A 10501-nucleotide genomic window follows, 5' to 3' on the forward strand; every position below is an offset into this window, starting at 1 on the left:
AAGGCGCAGCTGAGCTGATGCAACACTGAACGCAGATAACACGAACGTCACGTCAGCATCCCATTCTCAAAAAGACGCAAATCGCAGAGGAGCTTTCTTTCTGTGTGTGGCTGTGTTAACTGCAGATTATCTGGTGAGTGCACCGATCCCGATATTTGATTTCTTTTACATTTAAGAACCCGGCCGTTTTTTAATTAGTCCTCTTTTCTAGGGAAATTTAAAATTTAATTTTAGGGAAATTATGCGCAATTTATCAATTCGTGCTTCCACTCTTTTTTTTTTTCTTTTTTTGAATCACGTGTGTTTAACCTTTCTATCCCGATCAAACCATCTCTCTCTCGCTCTCTTTTTTTTTTTTTTTAAACCAAAGCAAAGTCCTCTTCTGAAGTGCAGCCGGTTGCTAAGTCACAATGACGTGCTGAGCTCAGACAGAGAAAATATTTAGGATCTAAAATAGTGGTTGCTCTCATTCAGAATTTCGTCCACCAGCAGCAGTTTTGCCTTCGTGGAAAAGCAGCTGCACATTGGAGGGTATGGAGATCAGTTACGCTGACGTTAAGGAATTAAACGATCGGCATGTCCCATAGAAAGGAGTCTTGGCGAGCTGTGGCGCGCTGCCCATATTAAACAGGGGGCTTATATGATGAGTACCTTAAACGATGTTGGCTCAATATTGAACAGCACATGCTCTCAGAAGGGGATAGGCCACAAGCATGATGGAGCGGGAGAGCGTGCTTTTGTGCAAAAGTAATGTTTTCATGCTTAATCCATGATCTCTGTTATTAATAATTTTATGGTTCAATATATATTTGTAAGAAAATGAAGGCAAACAAAATGAAAGCACATTCCGACTCTGAGTCCATGCCACCCTGATCTTGGCACCGTTTTCCAAGGCTACTGTATGCCGCTGTACGCCCTCTCTCCTTGATTGGCTCTCGTTGAAGGCAGGGCAGTACATATATACTCCAAAGTAACTCCGTTCATTCTTTTACTAGGAAGCTCTTTGAACCCTCGGTAAGTCTTTTCTGAAGTGATGCGTTGCGTAAAAGTCTAGACGTCCCGTAATGAACGACAAATTTAGTTTTATTGCGCTATTTTTGCATGAAGTAGTAGCTCAGTATGCTTAATTTTCTGCAGTTCTGTACCTTTCTAAAGATATGTGGTGTTCGTGTTTTATAATGTTTTTAGATAGATAGAGTTAGAGTCATGTTGCGTTAAAGTTTTGCTCAACTTTGACTGTTTTGGTGTTTTTATGCGCTTTGATTCTTCCATTGCACTCATTTTCTCTGCATCATGTCATTAGCATGTCATTTGTTGCAATCCACGTGTTTTCGCTTTTGGTATGTTTTCTCTCATCTCAGTGTTTTCAGATGCGTTTGATCAATCTGCCCTTTAAGGGAATTAAAATAAAAAGTTTCCGAGTGCCACTTTTGTCGTTTAAAACTTGTTTGTCCACCTCTCGGAGCTTGAGGCTTGGAAATGAGCCGAAAACCTCATGACAAAAATGTTGCGAAGTGAGGCCACCAAATGATGCCAGAGTCTAATTAAATATAAATGCAAATTGGCTTTCATTAGATTTGTAGAGCTCTGCTAGACTTCTTTTTTTCATTGGAATTTACCAACCAAAGTGTCACCTAAAAGTAAACAGACACATTGTTCCCTTCCTCCAGGTACCAACATGCCTGTCGTGAGGATCTTCAGCAAGGTGGCCAAGCAGGCGTTACTCAGTACCCCAGGCTGTGGCTGCCAGCCCTTAACGGTGGCTGTACGCAACATCAGCTTCTCCCCTCGACAGGTGACCTCTGATGCCAGCTTCCATTCTGTGTCCTTCTCAGAAACAGACCACCCCAAGGTGCTCATCACAGGTACGTACGAAGCATCAGGTTTTGGTCTTTTGCAGCCATGCAGTTTAGTCTAATGCTTTAACAAAAAAAGGCCGTTTTAAAATGCACGAGGGTTAGAAAATATGCTGTTCTGGGACTTTGAGATCAGCGGGGTTTCTGACAAGTTTGGCAATGAGAGCTGAGAGGGATGCCATTAAAAAATAAAACGTGGGCGTCCAGTGCTGTGACCTTTTTTTTCTTATGGCCACTCTCCTCCTGAGGTACTTCAGTCTCCATGGAAACTAAGCGCTGGTACTTATTAGCTGCTGCGCATCTGATTTGTGTATGGTGTCCTCAGATCACTCATAATATTTCCACCTCCCTCCAACCTCTGCAGGTGGCCTGGGACAGCTCGGTGTAGGCCTGGCCAAATTGTTGAGGTAAGGATTTTAATTTGTCCGAATATAATAAATGACAAGTTTTGTGTTGATTAGTAATTGTAACACTGCAGTTAAACAGTTTATTATAAGGCAAACTTTGTAACATTGGTTCCTTCGCAGGAAGAGGTACGGAAAGAACAACGTCATTCTATCTGACATCCGGAAACCTCAAAACAGCATTTTCCACAGTGGTGAGTATACTCACATATGCTATATAAAAATGTATACAGTTCAGATACACAAAAGATACTATATTAGCGGTGTTTAATGATTACGTTGCATAGCATATACAAGTACATACAAGACATTTTTTGCCCTTTTCTTTAACTTTTTCTCTCTCTATAAGCCCAGGTGTTACTGAAAAAGCCATGTCCAACTGTAATATTTGTAGAGTGTGCAGACAGTCTTTTTTTCAGTATGATGAGCCTCTTTTGGGTGTATTGCTGACTAATGCCAGCCTTACAAAAAAAAGTCAGGGATTTGGCAATACAGGTTGTTACGCTTTTGAAATAAATCACAGCATATTGCGTCAGACTGAAATGGACACATTTGAATAGTAAAGTGTCTGCAAATAAAGCCTCTTGCTTTAATATTGATTTATCCTTTCCCTGTGCGTGTGTGTGTGTGTGTGTGGGGGGGGGGGTGTTAATAAATTTCTCTAAATCAACATTTGAATTGAAACTTCTTAAGTTACTTTGCTAACATTTAGTAATGATCAGAAGTTGCTTATGAACATGGAGAACATACAAATTCCGAAGTGTCCTATTGGCAGCCTGTACTGAAGGCTAGGGAGCATCCTTGACAAACAAGCGCAGTCACAGTGAAGGTGAAACAAAACTCTTTACAATGCTTATCCATCTGTCGCCATCAGGCCCCTTCATCTACTCAGACATCCTGGACTACAAGAACCTGCGGGAAATTGTGGTGAACAACCGCATCACTTGGCTGGTTCACTACAGCGCCCTCCTCAGTGCTGTTGGAGAGGCTAACGTGGCCTTGGCACGCTCTGTTAACATCACCGGTAAGTGAATTTGTAACCAATCTGTCTCATGTGGGCATAACGATGTAGGATGATGCTCTTGTTTTTCATGGGGCACTTGCTGAGCGTTTAGCTGTCTGTTTTTCAGGGCTTCACAACATCCTGGACATTGCAGCAGAGCACGGCTTGCGTCTCTTTGTCCCCAGCACCATTGGTGCCTTTGGTCCCACATCCCCTCGCAACCCTACGCCAGATCTGTGTGTGCAGAGACCCCGCACTATCTACGGTGTTTCCAAAGTACATGCTGAGTTGATGGGAGAGGTGAGAGCTCAGAGTTTAATCTAAACTCTTAATGGGCAAACTTGATATCAAAACCATAGAATGTCCTGAAAACTGATGATCCTCAGTGCATGTGCCTGTTTTTGTTTTTTTCTTTTGTTTTCATCTATCATCAATTGATGACTGTTAAATCTAAGTTCATCTGAGAAGCTGCTTGTTCTAAATAGCGGAGTTCTTTCTGTTCTTTAACAGTACTACCACCACCGTTATGGGCTGGACTTCCGCTGTCTACGCTATCCTGGAATCATCTCTGCTGATTCCATGCCCGGTGGTGGCACAACAGGTAGGGTGGATTCAGACTACAGATAAGGTTACACTTTTAACGGTTGCTTATTCCTGTGCTGCTATCAAGTGTCAACTTTGTTATGCAACTGATCTATTTCAGAGTGTTGTTATGACTTGTTGCATTTTTTTTTTTTTTTTTTTTTTTTCATGCCATCGCATAACTTGATCCGGTGTCTCCATATTTTCACTTGTTTGCTCAGCCACCACACCCAAATCCTCTTATCAGTTAGATTTTTAATTACAGTTTAGCTTTTCATAATCGCATGTTCCTCAAATATTTTACTTGGTATACTTTCTGTTTCTGCTGCATTTGTTACTTTCTTTAAGTGCATAACAGAGTTTAGATTTTTCAGCATTTCTGTAACAAGGCTCTTTTTGTTTTTGTTTTTTTTTCCCCCATCTCTGACCAGACTACGCCGTCCAGATTTTCCACGACGCAATCAAAACTGGCAAGTTTGAGTGCAACCTGAGACCTGACACAAGGCTGCCCATGATGTACATCGACGACTGCCTGCGTGCCACACTGGAGGTGATGGAAGCACCGGCTGAGACACTAAGCATGAGGACGTACAACATCAACGCCATGAGCTTCACCCCCGAGGAACTGGCCCAGGAACTCCAGAAGCAGATGCCTGAGCTGGAGGTCACATATGAGGTTGACCCTGTACGACAGGCAATTGGTAAGCAAGGCTTTGATTTCTTAAAGGAGAAACTTCTCATTAATCTTTGATATTTTTTGATGGTGAAAATCCTATAAGATAAACTGACACATGCTTTAAATCTGTTCCTTTTCAGCTGACAGCTGGCCGATGAACTTTGATGACTCCAATGCACGGAATGACTGGGCCTGGAAACACGATTATGATCTCCCAGAACTCGTTCAGACGATGCTCAACTTCTTTGGCTCAGAAACACGCATGGCTCGTTTTAACTGAGGCAACGCGGCATCAATCGTAGTATTTTTTTTAAAATGTTTTTTTTGTACATAATGTAAAACACTGACCAAAGAGAACAGAGAAACATGGCCTGTAAGTCATCATCATCCTCTCACTTCTCTGTGTAACATCAGCAGGGTCCTTCTTGCTTGCCACCGACCGGGCTTGTCTCAAATGTAATGGTCAATGAGGACTAGAAGATCCTCACCCCCATCCCTGGAATCTAGTCTCTCCACCTCTGCTTTGCTCTCTTTTATCCCTTTTCTATTTAGAGATTTGGGTGAGGGGCAGTCAATGAGTTGAATTGGTGTCAACATTATCAACCTGAAGCTGCGTTTAGATGAAACAAAGGGTAACTTGCATGCTGAAGAATTGTGCAAATTTTTGCAATATTTTCTGATGAATCTAGTTAACAAATGGGGAATGTTGCATTGTACAACTGAAAGCATTTCTATGTTTTTCTTTTGAAAACCCAAATGGTAAGGTTTTTTTGGGGGGGGGGGGGGTTTTCCTGCTAAATTTCCATAATCTGGGAATTTTAGGCCTAAAGCTTTGGGGCCAAACTCAAGCAAGAGGTATACTCGTACACGAGGTGTATCCTTTGTTGCACTTTAGACAGTTGGATCTTAAAACCTCTCACAAATAAAGGAGCCTAATCACCTACAGGGATGAATACCTGATACATTGTATCCATTTTTTTTTCAAGCAGTGTGGTGCAGGGATTCTTAAGAATTGTTTTTTCTTTGTATTCCATGACAAATTATTTATTCTGTTGGTGTTTTAATATGCGGGAGCACTTCTTAGCACTCTCTTTCTCTTTTATTTCCACATGTTGCTGTCCATGTTTGTTACTTCATTTTTAACATTAGGTCTTTGATTATTTTCACATGAAAGAGAAATGAGAGTTTAGAGGAGACTGTATTTGTGTAAAAGGAACTCTGATTGTCTTCTATGTGAATGTCTTAGCAGGTTTTGCCTGTGCATTCAAACAGCAAGCTTTGACAATAAAAAGAGAAATCGCATAACTGTGAGTCCTTTTCCAGTAACTTTCTACACCTTTTATTTAACCATCAGTTTGTTGACCTGTAGTGAGTTCAAAACCCGGGCTCGAGGAGGGCAGCTTGCCATACCAAAAACGTTTGTACAGACTGTTCTCCCACAGATAAAGGAAGTGTGAACACATCAGTCCTGAGAACACAACTCTTTCCTTCTCTGTAAAGAATGTTAGAGCTGTTACGTTTTAAAGGAATTCATTTGCATTTGTTTTAAAGCAGATCAGTGATCTCTAGCACACATATTGGGCTGTGAGCTGTGCATGTTGTTGATCAGAACTTGGATAATATAGTTACTGACAGCAGAGTTAAGTGTGCTATAGTATGCATTTACTGGCCTTAATGGTTGCTCAAAGCTTAACCTGTTGATAGATGTAGAACTGACAATCAGATTACAGTCAAATATGTTCTTTACTGATCTGAATATAAAGATTACATAGTGGAAATGTCAAAACTTCGAGTAACTTCTCGGCAACTGTATCTTGCTTCCAAGAAGCCAGACTTTCTTGTTCTTGTTTTTAAAGAGGTTTTGATCAACAGTTCTCCAGCTTTCTGAAGGTCTTTCAAAGCTTTTCTTTGGACACTGGCTGCTTTCTCACTCATTTTTAGTCAAGTCCTTGTACCTCACCATTTTCAGAGGAATGTTGTTTTTGTTTAAGCCACTTAACACTGACCTATTAATTTTTAAGACATAAAAAAGGCACATACCTCAAAGCAAGAACCAATGCAATGTCTACACATAACTAGCACTAGCAGCCAGTCAAAAAACACAATTTGTTCCCACTTCTTTAACTGAATCTAATATAAAACATTTTGACAGGAATTAAATTGTATTTTTTTCACCAAATAGGTGTTTAATAACAAAGAGTCACTAGCTGAAACCCTAGTATATCTCAGCATGGTGTGCGGTGTGCCTTTAAGAATTTGAGGAAACTGGACAAATGAAGGACAAAATTAGAAAAAGCATCACCAGCAGATGAACAGTATCTGAAAAATTGTATATTTAATATTCCTTTAGCTGATTCTATGAAAAACTCTACCAATGCAGTAAATGCATACCATATAGAAAAACACCGTGGAACACTATCAGTCATGGATTGGCCTCCCCAAAGCCCAGACCTCAACATTATTGAAGCAATGTTGGATCATCTTGACAGAACAAATTTTTATCTCAAACAGTAATGCAGTCTGAAATTTGAGACACACCAAACTACTTCTCTGCTTGATTATTTGAGAGAAATTGAAATTAATTAGCAACCAAAAACTTGTAAAATGCAAAACACTGACCCAGTTTGCATAGTCAATGATGTTCTCCCACAGAAGAATAAGAAAGAGGAAATAAACCTCCCAAAGAAAAGTGTCCTCCTCATCAATAAACCAGAGCTGCTGGATTTTCCTTACAAACGGGATCATAAACTGTAACCCTGAGGACAGCAATGTCCTCCACACATTCAACAGCCTGTCTCATATTTCTCTGTGTCAGTACTGCTGTAGCTGTTCCAGGTGACCTCGCTTTGCTTTGTTTGCAGTTTGTGCTTCACGAGAAAGAGCACAGACGGGGAGTTTATATCAGTGAAGTGAAAGAAGGGGCGCTGCCTTTTATCTTACTCTCATGAGCTCTCATCACTAATGATCACCTGTTCAGTCTTAATATCTGTCAGCAAAACTGCAGGTATACCTCCAAGCTGAGAGGTTTCTTATTTTTTATTTGAAAATCTCAACAAACTATCGGGGAAGCTTTTAAAACTGTGGGATTTCAAACTAGTCCCACCTCCACCTTACCTTGTACAAATCCTTTTAAAATGGGAGTTTTATGTGATTTCTACTCTCCTGAATAACACCAGGTGTGCTTGCAGTCTTGTGCTTTATGGGCTTGAAAATAAAAATCAATATTTGCACCATTTTCACTCTCTGTTGTTGTGAATTAAAAGCAAAGCTTATTCTGGACTAAAAAGACAAACAAAAAAGCTACGTAAAACCTGTAGGATTCGCAGCTAACTTACACTCGTGTGCAGGCATGCACTACAGAGGCATACAACAGTTTGGTCTGGCTGCAGGTTAAGTTCTCAGAGGCAGTTTTCTCCCAGAGAAACTCAGCTATGGATGACTGTATCTGAATGCGAGTGAACATGTCTGTGACAAGGAGGAGGGGGATTAAAGGGTAGTGCAGGAAACAGAGAGGCTCTCTTGTTTTTACTACTTCTGTTCCCCTTCTTGTAAGTGGAACTCAGCCTCTTATGTAAGACACCTCCCTGGGCGCTGCCTTCCACCAGCCAGTCAGAGAGCTTCTCTTGTTGCTCGGTCCCCGCTGCTCTGGTCGTCATCGTGTAAAGAGATTCTCACAGTGTTCAGGAGATTATGTTACACTGGCGCAGTCAGCCGAAGACACCACAGCCTCTGTTCCACAGCCAGCTGTTAGTCTACATGGAGGCTTGTTGCCATGGGGATGCAGGCCAAGGCACTCTCCTAACACCACCAGCACCAAGGACCCAAGACCACAAGCCTTCATATAACACCCTCCGCCATCAGCAGAAAACAGTAGAGGCCTTTGCTGTACGGTATAGGCCTCCCTATGAGTGCGATCACTGGGGATTCTCAGCTCTGTGAAACCATTACACAGTTACACACAGGCATGGGTGATGGAAGCATTCATAAAAATAAAAAAAACATTTATTTACACTACATGAGTTTGCAGAAAGCACTTCATCCCATAGGGCAATAAAGAATATGAAATATTGTTGGTTACAAATCTCTCAATGTATTTTTCACTGGTTCAGTCGTCTGGAACTGGGCTATATTTACAGCTGTCGTAAAATCAATTTTTACTGCGGGGTTATGTTCCCCTTGATGCACTGCGTGGTTAAACTATCTCTAAATTTAGCTCCACGTTTTTAATTTGATGATGTTTAGACCTGATCTGACCTTTTCACCTCAAGTACACGGTGTGCACATGCTTAGAAAAGCACTTTTAGCATTTTATATAACCCGCTTCGTTGCTGTAACACGCAAAGCACTCTTTCAAGATTCATGAAAAAATGAATGATGATTGATTAAGTGTAGGTTCTGCTGTCTTGTGAGTTAAGATGAGCACACTTTTTGCTCCTGATCCTTTCATGGCTTTGGTTACGCAACCTAATTCCCTGCTTGAGGTGTTAACCCCAGCCACAGTTCAGGTCAGATTATATGTTCCCTTGATAGAGTTTTGACCGTTAGAAACCCCAAGTGATACCTGACACTGGACCAGCAGATAAAATGAGAGTCGCTCCTTCTAATCTGAGTAAATCTGTGCTTTCAGGACTAGACTCCGTGGCATACAAACATGTCGGTGTACAGTGTAGGCTGGGTTTCACCTTTATGCCAGCCTATTTACAGAGTCTATGTAGCAGTTAGTGACATATTTATTCTGGGCTGTCAGACAAGCTTCAGTCTTTGGCACAGAAAACATGGAAACCAAAACTGTTCAGTTTGAGTGATCATCTTAGTGACTTAAAACACAATGAATGAACAAAACAGCTGCATATCAGACAATAATCAACATCCTATGTGAAATCTTCATTTGGAATCACTGTTCAAGAATTCAATTGAAAAGTAAATGGCTTAGTAGTAACAACTCCTGCTCTTGCTCTTTCTACATAAACAAATGTGAAGGTGACCCAGGATAACATATCAAGAATAAGAGTTTTACTCTTCAGGTTTTCTTCTAAGAAGTCTGATAAATATTCCCAGAAAGCTTCTACAAACACTTACTCCATCCTAACACTTTTGCCTGCAAAGCTAGGACCCTGCAATGTACTGCTGCAACAATATTAGGTGTCTGTGTTTGTGTAAAATGATCTCTGAAGTTTGTTTTCTGTGCTTGAAAGCCTCATTAGGCTCTGCCTGTTCTTTTGCACAATTAAAACTTTCTACACCTTTTATTTAATCATTGGTTTGTTGACCTCCAGCAAATTCAAGACTCGCACACCACAGGAGAAAGCTGTTGTGCTCGGGCTTGAGGAGGGCAGCTTGCCATGCCAAAAACTTTTGTACAGACTGTTCTCTTAGTTACAGATAAAGCGAGTGTGACAACATCAATCCTGAGAAAACAACTCTTTCCTGCTTGTTAAACAATATTAGAGCTGTTATGTTTTAAAGGAATTAATTTGCATATATTTTAAAGCAGATCAGTGATCTCTAACAAACATATTGAGCCATGTGCGCTTGGATTTTTTAAGGTTGCTATCAGCAGGTGAAATACATGATAATATCCCTTCATTCAGTAAAGCTTAAAATGCTGAGAGATGCTAAATCAAAAATCCCAGTACCTTAAAATATGCTCATACTAATCTGAATATCGAGATTATTTAGAGTAAACGTCACAAATCTACAGCACTGTACAAAGTCTTGAGTCAACCCTCATTCCTTTACATTTTGTTTCCAAGGAGCCAGATTTTTGTGACTTGTTTTAATGGGTATTGAGCAATTTTAAGTCATATCTTTAGGCATTTTGTTACCAGCAGCATGTCAAAAAATGCACAAAACCCCAGCAAAGACCTAACACAGGACCCATAGGAGCCATCTGAACCTTTATCCATCTAATGTTCACTGAAGCATCATCAGAAATTGTTTCAGTGGAAGGGTGGCTGTCTAGAAGTCATTCTTAATGACA

General features: G+C 40.7%; 1 protein-coding gene across 2 annotated transcripts; it reads left to right on the top strand.

The window, feature by feature from the left end:
* On the top strand, positions 1-5843 carry tdh (L-threonine dehydrogenase). 2 transcript variants are annotated; one of them, XM_085372711.1, is made up of 9 exons: positions 1-133; positions 1671-1865; positions 2221-2263; positions 2384-2454; positions 3135-3284; positions 3391-3563; positions 3774-3864; positions 4277-4546; positions 4662-5843. In XM_085372711.1, exons 2-9 carry the CDS (start codon positions 1679-1681, stop codon positions 4799-4801), a joined length of 1125 nt encoding a protein of 374 aa, XP_085228837.1. In that variant the 5' UTR covers positions 1-133; positions 1671-1678; the 3' UTR covers positions 4802-5843. The 2 variants fall into 2 exon arrangements, with proteins under 2 accessions (XP_085228837.1, XP_085228838.1); XM_085372712.1 differs by lacking the exon at positions 1-133 and adding an exon at positions 407-1014.
* Positions 5844-10501: the final 4658 nt, after the last annotated feature.

Source organism: Diplotaxodon limnothrissa, linkage group LG15, assembly GCF_057381915.1.
Source record: "Diplotaxodon limnothrissa isolate DT_005_m linkage group LG15, D_limnothrissa_male_GT1.1, whole genome shotgun sequence".
NCBI lineage: Eukaryota > Metazoa > Chordata > Actinopteri > Cichliformes > Cichlidae > Diplotaxodon > Diplotaxodon limnothrissa.

What these genes read in the sequence shown, in the direction of transcription:
- tdh (XM_085372711.1), top strand. Translation starts at nt 1,679, where the DNA reads ATGCCTGTCGTGAGGATCTTCAGCAAGGTGGCCAAGCAGGCGTTACTC. An exon ending in CCCCAAGGTGCTCATCACAG is followed by an intron (nt 1,866 to 2,220) that starts GTACGTACGAAG and finishes CAACCTCTGCAG; the next exon opens with GTGGCCTGGGACAGCTCGGT. An exon ending in GCCCGGTGGTGGCACAACAG is followed by an intron (nt 3,865 to 4,276) that starts GTAGGGTGGATT and finishes ATCTCTGACCAG; the next exon opens with ACTACGCCGTCCAGATTTTC.